The sequence below is a fragment of the Dreissena polymorpha genome, chromosome 9 (genome assembly GCF_020536995.1).
Source record: "Dreissena polymorpha isolate Duluth1 chromosome 9, UMN_Dpol_1.0, whole genome shotgun sequence".
NCBI classification, from domain to species: domain Eukaryota; kingdom Metazoa; phylum Mollusca; class Bivalvia; order Myida; family Dreissenidae; genus Dreissena; species Dreissena polymorpha.
Window position 1 is genome coordinate 100,369,258 of NC_068363.1, and position 22,475 is coordinate 100,391,732.

Below are 22,475 nucleotides of genomic sequence, written 5' to 3' on the forward strand. Positions count from 1 at the left end.
TGTGGTAATTCTGCATAAAGAATACTTTTTGTGGAGTAATTTAGTCTTATTTCACAACGGTTATTTGTTAAATGTATCCGATGTGTTTAACCTTAAAGAAAATAAATGTTTTATTGTAGTTATCAAAAAAAAAATGATTTTTTTAATACCCGACCCGACCCGAACTTACCCGTACTTTCAAATTTTGACCCGCCGACCCGACCCGAAGACATTTTTTGACCCGTGGGAGCCCTACTCTTTTATCTTTATTTCTGGAACTTTTTCATCCAAACTTAAATTTAATGTTTTAATTTATTAACGTTGTAAGTTATCTGCTTTGAAAAAAAGTAAAACGATCGTAATAACCTGCAAAGTATTGATGGCTGACTATACATGTCACAAGAACATGACTCCTTCGTGTAAATAAATTTCGTAAGGCGTTTTACACGTTTGAGAAACCATTTTTTTCCAGAACAAACCAGCTTTTGTTATTAGATATTTAGTACCACTCAGTAGTGCAAACCATTTGATTTTCTATTGCTATTCATGAATGGTCAGACAATGTGTGCGCATTGCAGATGACGGTTTTTTACATATGTAAATAAATTGTGATACTCTATGTGTATTATCTGTGATGTATAATACGAAGTAGTGTGCAAAATGGTTTGTGCTATACTCTTGTATCATTGTGTTCCAGTCATGTGAGAAAGAGAAACTGTTCCCGCGTATCGTACAATTTAAAGCTTACAAATCGAGTTTCTCCTAATGAATAAATGACATTGTCGGAAAGAGTTCTTGTATCCAACAAACATTCATCTTTGCTCTTAACATTCAATTTATAAATTTGAAATAGTTATGATTTACACTGGTAAATAATTTTCAACATGAGATTTAACCCATGTTTTTTATGATTTTAAGAAAAACATGTTAGCAAATGTTGAGGTTATTTGTCCTGTATATTAAGAAGTATTCTCAATAAAGACATAGGCAGTACATAATTATATTCAATTCACCCATACATTCATAGATAAAACAGATGCCAAGTAGTAACGTGCCACGTATGACCCCTTTCGTGATGAAGAAAGCAAAACATACTTTTCCAAAAGCCAATAACTTAATATACTTAATTTGAAACTTACACTAACACGACATAATTATATATTCCACTTGATATAGTTTGGTTTGAACACTGTGCTTAGGGAATCACATTGAATAATCACTTTGGCAGTTTGTTCGCAAATGTTTAAATCATTTTCACCATTGTAATCCTTATACGATTTAATTAAATTAATTTTAAATGCCCGATTGTCTTAATACCAAAACATTTCAATTACATTTCGTACTTTTATTCACTCTTGAAACACTCGTAACGCGAATTAAATATATTAAGTAAACATGTAATATGCAAACTGAAGCTGGTTTATCATTAAACGCCGTCGTGTTTAATTGCGAAATATGACACAAGTATTTACTAAACCGATAACCGCAAAGGCCTTTTCACATATGCACACCTACCATGATTAAATGCAAAAGATATCACAGCCAGTCATTAAAATACTCAAGTTTTACTGTCTTGATTATATGTAGACGTTATCGCTGTTCCACACAATGAAATGTCATATGAAATTCAACTTTAGGTCTGATTTTTTTAAAGATACAGGAACATGAACTTTCCTTAATGATGACAGTTTTTTACATTAAATCTTTTTAACACCGTATGCTATATGTTCGAGTACAGCTTTAACTCACCTATTTAATTCACAGGTCGGGATTTATGGTCTACCTTTATCCGTCGTGCGAAACCATTTCATTCGTTGCAGCCGAAATGCTTTTCATATTGCGACATTAAAATCAGTTTATTGCTAGCCGACATAGGGCTAGATGCGCCACACAAATGCTAAGCAACCCGATTCCAAATGACGTATACACGAGGCAGAAATTGCCCGGCTATCCTATATCCGTCTTGTCTGGCCATCTCGCTGAGCATGCATGGTCATTCGACGCTACCCCCGGTATCAATTACAAGAGACGATTAAAACAAGCCTAATTCATTGTTAATCATGTGGGGTTCGTATGCGGAGTTCATCAAAAACATCAAATGCTGATGCACTAGGTGAACGTCATCGTAAAGAACGAGCCCTTAACTATTTGTGTAAAATTATGAGGTCAAATACTACTTCGATCAATATAGTATTAAATAATGAACTATTGATGATGCTTGAATAAATATTGATAGCAATTTATGTTGGCGAAATGCTGTAAAAACTTCACTGTATTCGATTAGCTTCAGTAATTTGTGGTTGCATTCATATCACGAAATGTATTTCATGTATATGCTAAAGTCAAGAGTCCGTTACATTTACATTCAAATTTGGTCTGATGTATATAGTCTCAAAGTATGCTTTATTATTATATCACATTTAAAAGAGAATTTCGTTTTGAAACCTACTTGCATTGTATAGATAATGAAAGCATAGAGATGCACTGCGTAGATTCCGAAAATCATGTTCGTATCATTTAGGAATAAAGAGAGGATGATTTAATGGCACGAACGTCAAATGTTAAGTGTGCACTTCTGGTATGATTGAATCTGAATTTTATTGTCTCAGTATTTGTCCAATGTATAAAGAGTATATGCCATCAAAGTCTGTAAAACGTATCCGTTAAGTATCAAAAGTTATCTGTATTGCAATGATAATTGCAACAATAAGGTAGATCATATATATATAGTCCGACAATAAGTTATCGAGATGTTTAAACTCGTATATGCCTCGTCTGACGTCAACACTCGTCACCCCTCTATTGTTGAGACATACATGCAATTTAAAATATGGTGTATGACATGTTAAACCATTTTTTTATCTTTCGATTTATCATTCGATAGTCAGTACTCCATTTCAATAATATGTTGTAAATACATATATATTTTAATAATCAATAACCTAATCATATGTACTTATTCCTTCACCCAAATACATAAAAGTGTATGGTGACACAGATCTGATTGGTGATAACCAACTTTGGTTCTGAACAGATTTACTACTGTTTACGGTTATAATATTTTCATATATTTGTAAAAAATTTGACAATTTGTACACTTGATAACATCACAGTGCAAAAAATGTCAACTTAACATGTCAATCGAGACTGCTATTTTATGAAATATCTAACACATATATAGAGCATACATATATTCATCAAACATTCAACGCTCATCAATTTATATGATACAATTTGATAGACTATAATTATGGTTCAAAACAGTAAACCAAATGCCGTCGATAGTGTGAGTAAACGGTTAAATATATTGAATGTGGATATTATTCGATGAAATTTTTTATGTTTAAAATTCATAGCTATTAAATAGTTTACAATGCCAATCATTTTCTTAAAGTGATTATCAAAATAAGTTATAAATGAGTGTGAAGTTGAGTTAAATCAAATGTTTTGTTTGTTTCAAAATAACGAAGTATTCACCATATTTTTTTATTTCATAACCACACTGAACTCAAGACACTGTGTGTATTTCAAAGTTTATAAGGTTCTTCCGCGCCTGAGTCTGCACTATGTGAGGGCCCGACATATGACCCAGAACTACAACGCAATAAACTTACTAGATCCACGAAAGTTGGAAGTTTTTAATAAAATTGCAATTTCCAGTCATTAATATTTTACAGAAAGGCAATACATTTTGGTTTGGTATGGTGCTTTGCAAACAAAAAAAGTAGTAAGCGGAAGAAAAACCACCTGTCCGGTATGGTAACCACTAGCTTATTTTAGATTTATTAAACAAACGACTGCTTACAGGTATATTTTTTTGCGTACGAGGAAATTTTTAGTAAGCCTGAAATTAAGAATTGTTTATATGTTATTCTTTATTGATTTTATAAAGTGTTAGATCATTTATTGTTAATGTTTTAAAGGTTACAAAATTGCGATATGTAGGGCTCGTTTTACTGGAGGATTGTCAACAATCGCACTAAAAACATGCATGATAACATGTCTGCTTTCATTTGAGGCACTGGTTATATAATTTACTAATTGTAGACTTATCATTAGGTGTAAGCACTGTTTTGCAGACCCGTGAACTTTTGATGTTTACCGCTGACTATATCCTATGTAAAAATGTCGGCAAAACACTTTAACATAATAAGTCTATAATTGATATAAAACAAGCCTGCAATGACGTCAGTTTAAAATATTTGCATTGTCGATCTGACAGTGACAATCATGAAGATCTCTTGGAATTGAATCAAATCATATTAAGTTTCGTTCAGTGTGGTAGAGTTCTAAGGGTGTTAAGTTTAAATAAAGTTACCATTGTCTATATTGAATTCTTGAAAATCTTATGTTGGTTCTATAAGATTTATTTTAAGATCTAGCTGATTAAGTCGATTAAACATTGAACACATTAAACGTGAATCACTTGTCTTTAAAGTCTTGTAAAACTGGAACACAATTTTCGCTCGTTTTAAAATTGTTACTGTTATTGTAAATATGAAATCGTTATATTCAATATTGACTGCAAATGTATCACGGAGAAGCTATTTTATAGTTGTCGAGAGTAAATGGTACAAAGGTACAGGTAAGGTATAAAGTCCGATCCCTAAAGCTAGTTCAATATTTCAATTTCATCCTCCCTCCCCATCACCGATCATACGCCGTGTGATAACACTGTGCCTATAAAGAAAACATTGGTTCCATTCTTTACAGGAACAATGGTATACACCTAAGATAAAGTAAAGCAAAAGTGGATTGAATGTTTGCCCAGAAAAGTTCTTGTTGGAATTTGTAACAAGTGTATCTTCATTTCAAAGTCCAACTCCTTCCATGGAGGGTAAGAAGGGCAAATGAGATGATTTATTTACATAATCTTTTTTATGCACTTCACCACTTGTATCTTAAGATTTGTAAAGAAGATATAATTTAATCAACTAATATAGTGTTCGTTTGTTTTAGGACGAGGGGTTTCAACGGTGGTTGCCAGGTAACGAAAAGAGGTGTTCCTGACTTTTATATTATGTTTGCACTATCCATTGATCGATAGTGAACCACGTGAATGTTCTTGGGTGTGTTTACAGGACTGGCAAATTAAAACAACACTTAACTAATAATGTACAGACTGATTTTTACATAAAAGTAAGGGGGTAGATAAATCATTTTTCCAATTGTATGTGGTAATTGTATTCATTTAATAGTTCAATCTTTAACGAACTGTTGATAATTAAATATGGTCCTTATAAAATATACATCGGACAAACTGTTGACTGTGGACGAGGTCAATATTATTCTGGTTCCCGTCGTACTATAATATTAACACAAAGTGACAGGGGCAGGTAATCCAGACTAGGTCAATATTTGATTCTACCACGGCACGTGACTTATTTTCTATATACAAAGAAGAAAAACTACTGTCGGTTATTACCCCGATATATTAACTGTTGTTTAAAGTGACGTCACTTTGATTGTCCGCGCACATTTTATGAATGAAGACGATGTCATTTGATTGTAATTGTTGTGGTGACGTCACGTTTTCGCGGAAAAGTGGAGGAAGTTCGGTTAATATAATTCTCATTTATAACCTTTAAATCGCGGATAACTTATTAATGAAATCGTGTTAGAATCGAAATAATCCACGGGTAACCGTTGATTATTGCGGTAATAACGAACGGTATGTCGTTCCGATGCTTGTTATCAAACCACTTGGGCTACGCCTTCGTGGTTTAATTCCTAAGCATCGGAACTCCATACCGTTGGTTATTACCGCAATAACCAACGGTTACCCGTCGATTTTTTCTTAATTCTACCTCGGCACGTGACTTGTTTTCTATATACATAGAAGGAAAACTATTGTTGGTTATTACCCCGATATACCAAAGGTTGTTTAAAGTGACGTCACTTTGATTGTCCGCGCACTGTTTATGAATGAAGACGGCGTCATTTGAATTTATTTGTTGTGGTGACGTCACTTTTTCGTGGAAAAGTGGAGGACGTTCGGTTAATATAATTCTTATTTATAAACTTTAAATCGCGGATAACTTATTAATGAAATCGTGTTAGAATCGAAATAATCGACGGGAAACCGTTGGCTATTGCGGTAATAACCAACGGTATGTCTTTCCGATGCTTGTTATCAAACCACTCGGGCTACGCCCTCGTGGTTTAATTCCTACGCATTGGAACTCCATACCGTTGGTTATTACCGCAATAACCAACGGTTACCCGTCGATTATTTCTTAAATAATCAACGGGCGAGCTGATCGTTTACACATCGAACAAACTGTTGATTTTTGCACGCGGTTCATATGTTAGCAGAGCTGAGTCTCGGGAGACTATGCTGATGCGCTCTGTATGTCACTTCTGGGAGCAACGCCTGCTGAGAAGTAATCGATGTGCACACGTATATTTCAGGACAAAACACAAATCTTAATTTACATATGGAAACTAAACGTGTCCCAGCTTCTGTCATAATTTGGTAACTTGCCGTCGTCTTACTCGCATTCTGCTTAATGCCTGTTTTTTCACTGCCGTTGTTAATAGCGCTTTGTGACAAAAGCGATTATGACTGATTTCAGAGAACAGTTTCATCACGTTTGTTAGAATTTAAAAGTACACGTATTCCTAAAGTAAATATTCAACATGAATGATGCCATACTACCTAAACATTATTCCATAATACTACCCGTATTTGTCTTGTTCGCCACAATAATTCTACTAATTTTTTATTATTATGGCTTCGTGCTTTGGAGCTGAAATAAACCGAAAAAACACAAATATATTCATCAAGCTTGGTCGGCAAGTTGACTACCGCCTTGATTGTTAAGAAAGCGGATATCTGTCTTCTTTTTTGAATCACAATGACGTTGGAAATGTCATTTAAGTTATTGTTTTAAACAATGGTTCGAGGATGGGTTCAAACATAACGTTATATTTACTCTTCGGATGATCATTTAAATAATTATGTTATTCAGTATCTTTTATAAGTTTGATATGTGAAACGTTGTTGCTTTAATAATGCGTTCGATTTATGTTTATGTTAAAAAGGTTTCAATAACAATAGCGTTATTTTAGTGTCGTTTTACTAGAAGATTCCGAAAAAGCGTACCAATAACATTTATTTGAAAATTACTACCATCATTTTAGCCGTCTGGTATATAATATAACATTTGTATCAATGGTATACTTATATGTAGGTGTAAACCTGTTTTGGCAGGCCCTTGAAAATATTATGTTTACCTCAGTTTCTGTCAACAAGACTTAAAAACAGTATATGCACTTCAACATAACCGGTATATATAGAGGATATTTGTTGGATCCGGTGGATTATCGATTTTAATTCACGAGTGATCATAGAAAATAATATTTTCACGAGTGGCGCAGCCACGAGTGAAAATATATGTTTTCTATGATCACGAGTGAATTAAAGTCGATAATCCACCGAATCCAACAAATTTTCTTTTTATTTAATGCATTTTTCACAGTTTATATACATTGTTCAAGAGTTTAACTAACGAATTTTGCTGGTATAATGACGTCATTTCGTAAAAAAAATGACGTCATTTCACAGTAAACAATGAAAATTATCGATAATTCTCACTGATAATTTTCACTGTTTGAAACAGTGAAATTATCAGTTTTAATTCACTGATATTTCTCTATAAACCACCGGAAAGCATTAAATAAAATTGTATCACGTATTTTTTATTAATGAAAACACGCGGCAAGTGACGTTCATAAAGATCTCCGAGAGGTATTGAATGCAAAAAAAATCAATATTAAGTTGCGTGTCGTGTATGCAGTTTACTACAAAGGATGTCAAGTTAAAGGTATACAACCTTTGCCGTTGTTAAATTCTTAAAATGTTGATATACGGCGGTTTCTTTTTTAATCATTTAACGATCAAACTCATCAAACTGATTAAGTCTAGTAAAAATAGAATACTTAAAACACAAATTGCTAAGTCTTGTAAAACTGGAACACAATTTTCGTTGTTCTGTTTTAAAAAGGATACATCGAAAACTGCTATATTCGGACACTCGTGGATAAGCTGGCTGATAGGTGCCAAGGGTAAAATGTACAAAGGTATAGGATAGGTGTTATTTCCGATGACACAATCTAGTAAAATTTCAATATCATCCTGCAAATCCACGACTATATGTGGTACGCGAACACCACGCGCTCGAGCTGAATATTTTGTTCATTTATCACAGGCACTAGTGGATACATCCAGGTAAAGATTACCAAAATTGAATTTAATTTTCCAATGTTCTTGGTAAATTTTTAAACAATTGTATCTTCATTTTAAAGCCTAAGTCCTTCTATGTAGGGTAAAAAGGACACATGAGATGATTTATTTATAGCATCTTTTTATACGCTTTAACACTTGCATCTTAAGATTCGTTAAGAAAATATTGTTGAATCAATATCAACTCATAAATTGTTATTTTGGTTTAAGACGAGGTGTTTCAACGGTGGTTGCCAGGTTACGAAAATAGGTATTTCACGCATGCTAATAACTACAGGAGGGGTGTTAAACAGCTGACCAGATTCATCTATTAGTTAAATAATCACTGATTTGATATAGGATATAGCATTAATAAATGTCATGTACACTTTGTTAGAATAGGCATAATAAAGTCATATCGCCACACACAGTATACTTTCTCGTTTCAAATAGCAATCGTTTATAAATAAAGCAAATTTATATATCACTCGGTTTTCCGTTTTTAAGCATTTGAGTCTGTCACTTTAATCTATACGAATCAGGGCAGGTATTATTGTTATGATGGAAACATTTGTCTGGGTTTCGCATAACAGGAGCATTCAAATAGGAAGTGGTACTCGGATTCAATTTTATTTGGTTCCTTGCAGAGTAAACACAGTCTCTCTTCAGGCTTTAGTTGTCGGACTCTCCTTTTTGAAGGATTTATTTTCATGCGCCATCTTTTGCACCATGTATCTATTTTATCAAGCAACTTTCAATATTATCCTGCCAACACTATGCGCTCGAGCTGAATATTTTGTTCATTTGGCACAGGCACTATTGTATACATCCAGGTAAAGAGAAGCAAAATTGGATTTAGTGTTTGTTCAGAAAAGTTCCAATTTTCTTGGTAAAATTTTATACAATTATATCTTAATTTCATGGCCAAAGTCCTTCTAAGGAGCGTAAGATGGACAAATGAGATGATTTATTTATAGAATCATTTTATACACTTCAACACTTACATCTTAAGATTTGTTCAGTAAATATTATTGAATCAATATCAACTCATATATTGTTCTTTTGGTTTAAGACACGGTGTTTCAACGGTGATTGCCAGGTTACGAAAATAGGTGTTTCACGCATGCTAATAACTACCAGGTCTAGAGGGGTGTTAAACAGCTGACCAGCATCATCTATTAGTAATGTAACTGACATGAACTAAATCTAAATGAGTTTTGTACGTACGTCTAACCAGTAACACATATAGCTATCCAGTAGAGAGGATATACTGTTTGTAATTTATATCTGTATCAAACTTGGTTTCATGATTATATCTAGCTGTAAATTATGGAAGACAATATGTTTTTACTTTTACCCAACAACGTCTCTAGCTTTTAAAGAAAGTAGATATCTCTTTTTACTTTCAAGAAATAATTTATTGAAATGTCAAGTAAAGGAATTTTTTACTTTTAACAATCTGTCAAGTATGGAGAAGAGCGGGGTTGTACACTTTTACGTGAACACCTATAGCCAGAGTATGGTACTACAATGTTAATGTAATTTCATATTTTATTTAGGTGACACATAGTACATACATATAATTGTTATTATATACAATTTCCAATCAAATAGTACTACCCAGCCATGCAAATGGCTTACGAGTCACTAATTAGAAATGGATAAGTGTAGCCGTCTAATGTCGGTTAAAGAGTATATAGGTAAATAATCACTGATTTGATATAGGATATAGCATTAATAAGTGTCATGTACAATTTTGTATAATAGCCATAATATAGACATATCGCCACACACAGTATACTTTCTCGTTTCAAATAGCAATCGTTTACAAATAAAGCAAATTTATATATCACTTTTTGTCTGTCATTAAGCATTTGAGTCTGACACAATAATCTATACGAATCAGGTCTGATATTATCGTTTTGATGCAATTATAAAACATAAGTCTAAGGTTTGTATAACAGGAGCATTCAAATAGGAAGTGGTACTCGGATTCGATTCTCTTTGGTTTCTTGCAGATCAAACACAGTCTCTCTTCAGGCTTTAGGTGTCGGAATCTGCCAGTTTCAATGCGAAGTGGCAAGGTTCCAGTTCTGATATGTGTAATAAACGATCTGAGATGTTTCGGGGCGCAAATACGTGCTGGAGGTTTAGATAGTCAAAGATGTGTTTATTGTCGGAGTTCTAGACCTTATTCTGAGAGAAGTCCCAATTAAATACCCTCTTTGTTAGCCCATCGTCTGGCATCTTTACAAGGCGGTCCCACAGGCGCAGCATCCCTATATGGTGTCTCGCGAAAGTAGTCTGCAACCCCACTTCGCCGTTAATTACAATATTTGGTGCGTGTTTAGGAACACCATGAAAGGCTCGAATCGCCCTATGTTGCATAGTGTCGCATTTCGAGTGTGTTTTGTATCCACAAACTCTGAACTATAATCCATCACAGGTTTAATACTGCTGTTATAACGTTTGGTGTATACGGTAAACGTAAGTCCATTTATTGTTTTAGCTTTATTTAAAATCCCACCGAGAGCCCTTTTCGCCGATTCCGATAGTGTGTTAAATGCACCCGAGGTATTTATAACTGTTCGTTGTGTTTATAGCGTGCTCTCCAATGTTAAAGGTACACGTTGTTTGTTGCTGACTTTGTTTTCGGAAATGCATAACGCTCGTTTTCGAAGGATTTATTTTCATGCGCCATCTTTTGCTCCATGTATCTATTTTATCCAGAATCTTTTGGAGATTTTGCTCGCTTTCGCTTAAAATAACAATGTCGTCCGCGTACAGTTGAATACATATATTTTCACCGATGATCATTATACCACAGTTCATTCCCTTCAATTCAAAAGCCAGATCATTTATATAGAGTCCAAATAACGTCGATGAACTTATGTTTCCCTGCTCAATCGAACATTCGATGTCGAAATAGTCGGTTAAGTGATTGTTAATATTCAACCTCACTTTCGACTAGCTGTAAAGATAACGTAGAACGTGATAGAAGCGTCCGTTCACACCTACTGCTAATAGTTTGGCTAACAGACAATCCCTGTCAACCCTATCAAATGCTTTCATCATATCAATGAAACATACATAGGTTGCTAGTCCATCTGCCTTTCTGTTGCGAATGATGGAACACAATGTGAATAGGTGATCGGTGCAAGCTCTAAGTTTGCCATTTTGATCATCGACAAATATTTCGTTCTGGTCAAGGTATTGTGTAAAACGGTTGTTAAGAACACTCGCGCATATTTTGCTCACGCAATTTAATTAGTTATATACGCGGGTCGCACGTGTTGTTCTTCGGGACTTGCTTGATCATTGACGCGGCGGGCGTTAATGTATAGGATAGAGGGGGTAATACAATAACATGCGTGTTTCAGACACATGTATATACCAACAATAAATATGAAGACAAAAATTAGAGTGTTTGAGGTCTTAAAAAGCGCGTTGACATATTTCATATATCTAAAGGAGCAAGGTATATTTTAAATTGTAACAATTGTGTCACGCGCAATATATGCATTATTAATAATATGTCATTATGATTTTTTGTAAACAGTTACAATATATTTAAACTAGTATGATAATGATACGATAAAAACGTAACCTTTTCTTGCTCAATGCGTTTTTTGACATCGTCATTATTTTGATTAAAATTGAAACTAAAAGGCATATCGTTCGGTATGTGTTAAAGCAATAAATATATATATATATATATATATATATATATATATATATATATATATATATATATATATATATATATTCAACTCATGGAGATTTATCGCATGTTTAGACATTTAACAATGGTGCAAGTGTACTAGGAGCTCCAAACCGCAATTAAAATAAACCCCAAAGGTCGCCATTTCAAGTGTGTAGCCTTTTTTTCAGGCGGTGACTTTTATTAGGGGGCGAATCCCTGTGGCCTCTGCGTTACAAGGCCACGTACAAATTATGTAAAGTGAGATCATTACTTAAAAGATTTACTTAAATACATTTTAAAGGCAAAATACAATATCGAAATGAATATCGTTTGCATTTTACACGTCTGTACATTATTTTTATTAACACTGCGATATAATACATTGAAATGGAACAAGAGCACAAGTACACACAATGAATATTGGTAGCAGTGGTTACGTTTATGTCAGTGAGCAAGTTTATTATTAACTTTAAACAATATGATAGATAAGCCAATTGGTCGTGACCAGTGCATCTTATAAAACAATGCCATAACATATACATTTAAATAACATGACATAAAACTATGATAAAATCGAACATACGCAATGAAACATAATTATTTTATTTAAAATTTAACAAGTAACACACATTTTATATTTACAGGAATCTGAATCAGAACAAATAATACATAATGAGAAGTCACTATGTGCGTGTATTTATATGTCTGCATTTTCGAAACCACGCGTTTTCATAACGTTCTAATATTTCCAGGCATGTACATGAACAATTCATGGCAGTGTCTTCCCGAAACATTGACGTCAATCTTCTGACAAGTTCCAATGGGATTTCCATGGCTGGTAGTTCTCGGACATCGGTCTGATTATTTTCCCAAGCACGAAAGAGTTTGTAGCACTGCTCACGCACTAGCTTCTCTTCCTCCCCAACAACTGATATAGCAGAGTCACCTACAACAAAAAAATAGTTGTATCTTGATACTTAAACGCAATATGGTTTACATGTAAAGGATTGACAGGATATTTTTGTAATCGTTTCCATTCAGCATGAAAACAATGACTGAACACCTGCAAATATTTTACCTTTAACATTGTCTTGACATTTTAAAGTGCTACAGAGCGAGAAAAGGGAAATTTACACAGAGGAATTTAAAACGCTATATGGAACTTCAGTAGAAAATAATTGAATAAATACGTATAACCAAAATGTTTGAAGGTGTAAATGAGAAACAAAATATTTACTTATTCCATTTTTACGAAAGAACATCCTGAAATAGCAATCCATCTCTTTTGACAGGTCGCAAAAGACTTTCTGCACTGAATAAACATAAAGGCACACACACTGAACATTAAATCATTTGGACTACACTGTTCTATTTATAAAACTATTCAATTAAATTATGGTTATATGAAAAGTGCACGCCAAGGTTTACTATTCCTGTGTTTAAGATGAAATCATATATTTAAAGTAGTTAAAGCAATTATTTGTTTAAAACATTTACAAACAACATCAATTCTCATTTTAGTGTGTTCTGGTGATTCCATATAAACATCTGTGATTTATAATTGAATCGTTATTTAATTATAAATCGAGTTGACTTTTAACATCTGTTAGATGTTTATGTGTACATAGTTGTTGGCGCAAAAGAACTAAAAGTACTATGTATCCCGTCGGTGGTACGTACTAAACAGTTCTGGGTCGGAAGCATCGGATGGTTTGTCTAAAAGCAGGAAGAAGCAACAGCATTAGTACAAATAATTTGCTTTAATTATTAAACAACGCATGCAAAATATATTTTAATGGATTGCCTTATATATAAAAAACGATTACACAAGTACATACGGTGGCATAGAGGTGACATTCACTCCTCTTTTTTCTATCTCGTGGGAACGAGTTAGCTAAGTCGGGATCTCGAGATCTCGAAATAAAAAGGCACTCCTATTTTTTCTATCTCGTGGCCACGAGTTAGCTAAGTCGGGATCTCGAGATCTCGAAATAGAAAAAAGTACTCCTCTTTTTTCTATATCGTGACCACGAGTTAGCTAAGTCGGGATCTCGAGATCTCGAAATAGAAAAAAGCACTCATCTTTTTTATATAAAAGAGGAGAGAATTCAATTTTCATTAAATATATTTTTAGGTTCGATATATAAGGAAAATACTGATCACTTAAACGTCTATTATTTGAAATTGCACCATCCATTCGTTACTTCAGTTTTTCTATTTTTATAAGACGTTCGCATGTATAAATGTATGAATGCTTATTACGTTTCTACTAAACACATTAAATAAAGCTATAAACATACAAGATTATATTGCGTATCTTGTTAGGAAAACCTTAAACATATCAAATACAATCAACCAATATAAGAGCAACCACAATCGCCTTTGACGATATTAAACTGGCTTTAGTCCACATGAATTTAACAACCGCACAAACGCACATGAAATAAAGCAGTGTTTACCATTTAAATATTACGTTTTATGATAATAATTCATATGTCTTACTTTTAGCACCAGCTTTTTTTCCATCAGGTATCACATTTGCAGCTCTTCCCTTGCGTATGTATGCATTATCAATACAAAGTTGCCCATTTTCAACGATAGGCTCTTCAGTCTCGTTCTCGTTGTCTTGAGCACTAACGGTGTGCGAAGCAATATCGTTGACAGACGCCCCATTTGCCTGTGAAGCAGATCCACTGGCATTACCTCTATTGCGGGCGTGACTAACAATAACTTGAACCGACTCCTTACGAGATGCAGTGTCATTTGTATTTGTTTCATCGATCAACAAGTGTGTGAATATCCCATTTTCCTCAGGTCTTTGTCCCTGAACAGCAGTCCCATGTGCTCGGTTTCCACTTCTATTGACGACTTCGTGCGTACAGACATTATTGACTAGAAGTTCAACTTGATTTGCTTTGAAAGTACATATGAAACGAATCAGTTATATCAGTTATATCACTTTGCTGAACATATAAACACAATTTAAAAGGAAAATTCTAAATATCGAGTTTTTCATAAAATAACGCCATTACATGACGTTTATTAGAAAAGTGACTATTGGAAACGTTCAAATTCTATCTTTGGGCCGCTATTAATTGATTACATTTAAATTATGCATACGAAGGTTAAACGCTCTAAGATCACTTCACCATGTGGACCATTTATATTAAGGTCTTCTTGTACTATTTTAATATTCTTAAAAGAAACATAAAACATGTATGCTGGGTTTGAACGACAATAACAAGACAGCACACACTGTTGCACAATGTAGAATTGTGGCGTGTACAAAAATATTGTATTATGACGTGGTATTTGCATTTCTAATAAAGAACATATAATAAAATTATCATCTTTCGTAATTATACATGGATCACTTTTAGCACGTCGGCAGCAACAGCAGACACAAAGCCCAACACCAATTGTTACAAACACCACGACCAGCAAGGAAATTCCAACACCAAGGCCCCAAATCAGCTCCTTGCGATCTACAGCAAGAAATTAAATGATAAAGTGTAACCCCATATCAAAATACAAAACACAAAACAGGGGAAATAATATAGAATTAAATAAATAATAAGAAATGAAGTAAAGAAGTAGTTAAAAGTGTTACCGAGTGATTGAAAAAAAGTAGCAAAAGAACGACATTCTAAAGGAAACAAACTAATAAGAGAGATGACAAAATAACGAAAGAATTCATTTAAACCAAAGACAAACTAATTCACCAATTAACAAACGACTAAAATAATAATTTAAGAAAATAATCAATAAATGATTGGCGTTAGTACCAGTTGTAACCCACAGAGCACATATAGTGTCCTCAGTTGAGGTGCAAGAACGCTGATCGATTTCATCCGTGCCGCATGTGGAGCATGCAAGACATTGTTCTGTTGTTGATGACACATTTGAAAATGTTTCTCCATCAATACAATCCTCACATACTGTGTCACTGTTTGGGGTAGCTGTAATACCAAAACATAAATAGTATTGACTGTACTGAATAACATTTAAATGTTTTAGGGTACAAATACGTCGAATGTTAAATCCCTTGTCCACCACATCTAATGTTATTGGCTTACCTTTGGTTTTAACGCCCTGTCCTTGATCACATGTCGACACAAGAAGACACACGCCATAAGCCCCGGATTTTCTCCAGAAACCTTCCTTACATTGGCACTTCAAGTCAGAGATAGTAGTACAGGGCTGTACTATAACTTCTCTCTGAACACTCTCGTCCTCGTGATTCTGGTTCCTACAACTTATCCTACATGCCTGACAAGAATACGCTCTGTTGTCGTAAGGGAGGTAGTGGTTGTCTGGACAAGGGACGCACTTAGCAGACGCTCCGTCGGTCAAGCAATGACCAACCCAATGTGACCCCGGAGTACACATGATGCATGTCATGTTGTTGTGCTCATAGTACATACTCGCATCACATTGGATCCAATAAAGTACGACGCATGCCCTGAGAAGCCTGAACATTTAGTCTCGTAAGAGGCGTTGGAGAGAATCTCTGAAATATTTATTTCAGGGACGATAATTGGGTTTCTCATATTGCTTGTCAGCTATCAGTGTTTTTTTTTAAATGAGCAAATGGTTTAAACAGAAACTAACACTCGTTGACAATACGGCACTATAAGATATCAGCAATGCGTTCTTCATCACTATGTGTTTCTTAAAGTAATAATAAACCTAGTGATTTAATATAATACGATTTCAGGCATTCACCATGATTACATATTCCATCCTGACTAGCTACAAAAAACGATATAAACCTATGTATCGCATTCAAATGTTTCCAATTACTCAAATGTTTGCCTAGAAAACAGTATATTTATATACGACCAGCATTAATATTCAGTATTAAATTGAACTTTTGAGGTATGCAATGTGTTATATATCGTGTATTTCATTATTTTAAAAATCATATTTATCATCATTTTTTTTTAATTTCACAAAAAAAAACATTATGTTGGTAGGACAAGTTTTGACCCGATATAAAAGAAGGTATAAAGAGTCATTCTTAAGATTACAACTTCAAGAACGGTTTTTAAAAACGAAGGTCTTCAGCAGGTAGATCCACCGAGTTTATATTGTTCAATTATAAAGTGATGTAAAACACGGTTTTAAGATATTGTTTTCGATCAATCTGCTCCCACACTCATAAAGTATCATCTTCTTTTAAATTAACGTAAAGAATTTCTATTCAAAAAGCTCCGATAAAAGCTTTATCAACGATTCAATCGCAATCAAAACATACCACAAACAAACCGTCCATGACCTTCGCTCCTATTGACAGACATTCAACACGTTAAGCATGTAGAATATGTTCACAATCAATTGGTAATGAAATATACTAGTTTGTATTGCTTAAAGCGATATACTAATACAAGTTGAAAATATTAGGTTTATTCCACTTGCACGTTTATCCAAATGTTTAATAAATGACAAGCACATTCATTCATTAACTCTCAATTTTACTCCAATTGCTAGTTCTGGCTACCATAACTTTAAATGTCGCTTTTTATGATTTTTGACAGGCGCGACTTTATAGTTACGGACCAACCCCATAAGGAAGGTCAAACAGAAATTCCTGAAAAGTTGACAGTTAACAAAGACCGGTCCAAAACAGCTTTTAAATGCAGTTATTGGCCCAAATCAACCACTTGATGGAAAGATTGACATTTTTCACATTTAACTGATATATTCTTTCACAAAATACTATATAAAACATTTAAAATTTCCCTATTCTGCTCTTACATATCGAGAAAAACAGCGATGTGACAGACTTTCTTGAAATGCGAATCTCCCGAGATTTCATGGTCATATGATGTTATTTCTATTTTTAGTGACATACCATGTGCTCAAGTGTTTTCAAATTCAGAATGACATTTCCCGGTATTTTAGATTATTCTGGCTTGTTTTGTAAACAAATTGTAGTGTAAATACAAACTCAAGGTACATAGTATTTAAGACTACCTGATTCACACTGAAATCAGTCTTATAATCCATCAGAAGTAAGTTGTTAACTTCAAATAACAGATTTCAGAAAACGAAAGTAATGTTTACAATTTCAGCAAAAAATGTCAAGGTCGATCCGAAAGTATCTAAATGAAAACTCGTCACGTGACAAAGCGACAATGGCGTCAAATTGTGAATTTCAGACCGATGTGAGTTATTTTCATCTATTGTAAGATGCATTTGAAATATTTGAACCTTAAAATATTCCCCATGCAGTAATTCATATTCAATCACCAATATACGTAGAAATGTATGCAAGAAAATAAGCTTTCTTTGATTTATAGCGTGACATACATATGTTACGGCTCTGGTTGACTTTCGATATGGGGTTGGCTTCAGCGTACAGGTATGTCAATACTATATAAACTGTACGATGAAGTTTCTTTAGCTATCCAACTGCCACATATTTGCATTTTTGAAATGTATGAAATTATCATTCTTATCTTGGAGCAATGTTGATATCATTTAACCAACTGGCAAATTCTACATTCGTAAAAGCGAGTATGCTTGAAATAACGCAATTTAAATAAAAATATTCGTACAATCACGTAACTATTGTTTCTTAAAAAATACTAAACATGTTTCGGCCATAGCCGTCATCAGTACTTAAATATGAAATAAATCTGAATTCCCCTGGTCAAACATATATAACGTTCGCAATTTATCTGTTATGAACTATTTGAAATTCTTAAGAAAAATATTTTAAAAAGTTAGTTGGAAAAAAGAAGCACTTACCGGTGTGTTAATTTTCATTGGGAATCCAACAAAGTCACGTGATCCTGCATCCTGGTCTCTGTGTAAGGTAATAATCGAATTATGCACAATAGATGTATCAAATGTTTATCTAATCCATCCAGCCCAATCCATGTAAACATTATTTACCCCTTAAACATTATTTACCCCTTTTAGTTACAAACTGTATTATAACACACAAATACGCTACACTGCCACTTACAACTACTCATTTTTTTAAGAGAATACTTGTATATATAATAAATCTATAATGATTTGAACTGCCCTGTTAGCTACATAAATCACATATAAATCCTGTTCACGGGTAAACACATTTAAGAAAATAAGGTTGCGCACATCAGCCGTGTCATATGGTGCGGAATACTGGAAAACCAGGTATCTATTCTTAGCTCATTATAATAACTTGAGTCGTACTCTGGTACCCGACCTTTCCGTTATTAAAGACTAGTATAGGAGTACTTGGTATCTTGACCTTGCCATAATTCGAAATATATATCTCAGAGGAAGCAACATGAAACTTCATCGATAATTACATTTTTGGAGGAAGATGCAACGTAAATGAGTGATATATAACGATTGATAAAAATTCAGAACTAAAAAGGCGCATTAAGCCGTGGTGTATTTGGGGTGGGTGGGGGGTTCAAGCTATTTAAGGCGGTTTGAAACGTGTTTTACTTATATCACGGCGGTTAACATAACCACACTATTCGCAGGCCATCAGGTTTACCAGTATTCAAAGCCTGTCCTTAAAGTATTAACTTACAACCGCTCTTTTTTAATCCAAGATAAGGGTTAAATTATGACACATTGTGTGAACTTTAAGAATGTACAAGCGCGAACCTCGGTTATTTTATTCAGTCGACCTTAAAAAGAAGAGAGCCGACCTGTGTCTTGATAATATTCACGGTGCTTTTCTGTGTTGTGCATAACTGCTAAAGAAAATACTTGACTGGAGTTACCCACAAATGACACCAAGATTTTAGTGACTTACGGTGTTTTCAGTTTTTACGTTATATTTTGCATTGACAATGAGTCATCGAAATGAAATTCGAATAAGTACGATACCACGAAACAACCGACGCACATAAAAGTTACACGAAATAATATTGTATAATGATATATAATAGCAAGTCTTAAACAACAACAAAAAAATCAAAATGTGTGGAAGACATCGGGCACAATTTATTAAGTGAGTAAGTTATTCGATAACCCAGCAGACCCAATACATGTAACGTATATCACTAATTGGCATTAAAATTGTCACACTAATAAATAAGTGGTAGATTTTGGTCATTAACTCTCTATAGCTGGTTATCTTTAGGCAATTTATATGCCACAATACCCATATAAATAGTTATTTTGGTCTTGGTTCAGGAATTGGAACATTCATTTAGCTTAGTCCCTTTAAATAAATTTAAATTTAGAACAATGTATTGAAAAGCCATTCAACAAATGGCGTTGTGAATTAAAAAGATTTTTAATACTTGTACGTAATAAACCATATTGTGAACTTCCCATAGGCATTCAACGAAAGAGTGGGAGTTTTAACACTATTCTTCTGTTAGGTTTCGACACTTGTATTTTTGTTGTTTGCTGATTGAAAAATATTGAAAAATCAACCATACCATTTGCTATAGGTATGTGCCAAAATGTGTATAAAAATTGTCAAAGATGTTTCATTTGCCTTAGAGAGTAGTTATATGTTGCATTGTTTTTATTAAATTTTACAATTAAATTGCTTATTATTATCTTGGAGCATTCGATAAAAAAGTTTAAATATATGTGATTGAATTTGTTTGTTCAGTCATTATTTTGTAATTTTTGCATGATTGTATTTAATCGTGGCATTTAGCAAAAAACCGGATATGTATCATTAATTTTATAAATATGGAGACAATATTTATAACGAACATGGAAACACTGTGAATATGTATAAGAGCACATGTGAAAAACAAACCAACACAAAGAAACTTATTAATTCCAATGTCGAAACCATACTGGTTTCTAACCCAATTTAAAATGTTATATTATATAAAATTATATGTAAAATCAGACATTCGATTGGCTTGATCTTGATCCAAGCACACGGTAATGTGTCCTTTCACAATAATGATTTACTAACATCTCGGCCTTTTTTATGAAAGAAGTCATCAGGATGACGTCACTGTTTTCGCAATATATGTATACTTGTACAAGAAATATTAACTCTTATGGATGAAAACACATAACAGCTTATATATAGTTAAATTAAAAGTCAACGCACCTGTGGATATTTTTTATCTTCGCTGAATGATCGCTCATGTATTTGTGTTTCATGCTGTCTCGTTCAAGCACAACCTATTGTAACACATCTTTTCCTTGAACTATTCAAATTGTGCGTTAGAAATGTATGTTTACACAGTGTATTAAAGTGTGTAACTTTCACTGCTTCGTTGACTCGGTGCTACTGTCAGATGGGATAATCACGTGATTATCAAGATGGCGACGTACATGCCGAGGCAGGTATTTTACGCCGTTTTATACCCTTTATTACTTTTTTTTTAAATTCCGATCACTTTCCAGCAATTTTAACAAGAAAGTTACTCGCATTTATTTCATAGTAATATTCGCTCTATATATCGACTTTACTCGCTGCGAAATTTCTTAGCGGGATGACCTAATTAGGGATCCACGAAGAAAATTTGCGGGTTGTAAAGTCGATATATAAAGCGAATTTAAATAAAAAATAAACGCTTATCTTTTAACTGATACGCCTGGAAAGTGAGCGACATTTAAAAATAAACAAAAGAAATAAAGGGTATCAAACGGCGAAAAATAACTGTCTCTGCATAGACGTCGCCAACTTAGCTATCAAGTATTTACCCCCTCTGACTGTACTAGTATCCGAAACTGTCACATTTACTGATGAAAACATTATATTCTTGTTTTGAATGGTGTCTGTCAATCGTTCCAATCGGATGGATATATAATATTGGAAACGTTTGAAAACTCTCTCGCGCATCTTACTCTCCAAGCACGAAAGAGCCCATTGTAATGATAAACGATTTAACAATTATTTTTTGAACGTTTTTTATAAACAAATAGAATGAAAAGTCATTCACTGGGCTGTATTTTTTATTATTAAAAGTATACATGAAGTGTCGTATGTCTTAAAACATAAATACAGTGAGATTATTATATCATTAAGTATAATAATATATTTCAATTCCTCATTGGCTCTTGAAGTAGTTTGACTTACACATGCAATTATTGAGAGAAAAAAAGATTAAACGGGATTTTTCCTTTTAACTGACTGCTCTTAATTGAAGTCTTTCATGGTTCAATTCAAAATGTCATTGCATCCACACATAATTTATATGTTAATCTAAATCGGAGTAAATGTTGGTGCATGTATCGTTTCGCACCAGTTTGTTCCTACAAATAAAATAAAGTTTAACTGAAAATGCTCTGGAAATTGTCATTCCATCGCCAAGGCCATTATAGTAATTTTAGGTTAAACGTTGATTGAAATACTTGAATATCAAAAATGTTATTGACCGCATAATTTCGACAAGAATCCGTTTCCCTGATATTTGTATCAAAATTTTATATTGACAGAAAAGGGACAACCTTAAATTTGAATTGTCTCATTTAAATAAATAGCTACTTAATAATATAATCAATGGTTGATTGCTAACCATAGACCAGTATCATTGATTTTAACGAAAATCAAGGCATTTTTAAAGAATATAAGACTCTTAAATATTGTTATTTTATTTAAAACATGTCGAATTAAATGTTTCGTTTATGTACAATAAA

The 22,475-nt window shown here is 33.6% G+C and overlaps 1 protein-coding gene and 1 long non-coding RNA gene across 6 annotated transcripts in view; one reads left to right on the top strand and one right to left on the bottom strand.

The window, feature by feature from the left end:
* The window catches only part of LOC127845077 (uncharacterized), an 83,265-nt gene that overhangs the window by 44,484 nt on the left and 16,306 nt on the right, over positions 1 to 22,475 (top strand). The window lies entirely within an intron of this gene.
* On the bottom strand, positions 12,251 to 19,053 carry LOC127845059 (uncharacterized). Of its 5 annotated transcripts, none has more exons than XM_052375702.1 (9): positions 19,014 to 19,053; positions 18,660 to 18,717; positions 15,983 to 16,416; positions 15,692 to 15,865; positions 15,272 to 15,391; positions 14,409 to 14,819; positions 13,587 to 13,622; positions 13,144 to 13,218; positions 12,251 to 12,852 (listed from the first exon to the last, which is right to left on the bottom strand). In XM_052375702.1, the coding sequence occupies exons 3-9, from the start codon at positions 16,383 to 16,385 to the stop codon at positions 12,590 to 12,592; spliced, it is 1,482 nt and encodes a 493-aa protein (XP_052231662.1). In that variant the 5' UTR covers positions 16,386 to 16,416; positions 18,660 to 18,717; positions 19,014 to 19,053; the 3' UTR covers positions 12,251 to 12,589. The 5 variants fall into 5 exon arrangements, with proteins under 5 accessions (XP_052231662.1, XP_052231661.1, XP_052231664.1 ...); XM_052375701.1 differs by lacking the exon at positions 19,014 to 19,053 and adding an exon at positions 18,880 to 18,993; XM_052375704.1 differs by lacking the exons at positions 18,660 to 18,717; positions 19,014 to 19,053 and adding an exon at positions 17,883 to 17,966.

Excerpts from the sequence above, each read along its gene's own strand:
- LOC127845059 (XM_052375702.1), bottom strand. The coding sequence starts at position 16,385 with ATGTTCAGGCTTCTCAGGGCATGCGTCGTACTTTATTGGATCCAATGT. Across the intron at positions 15,392-15,691 it reads TGCTCTGTGGGTTACAACTG|ATCGCAAGGAGCTGATTTGG; the intron begins GTACTAACGCCA and ends TTCTTGCTGTAG. Across the intron at positions 13,623-14,408 it reads AAAAAAAGCTGGTGCTAAAA|ACAAACCATCCGATGCTTCC; the intron begins GTAAGACATATG and ends TCCTGCTTTTAG.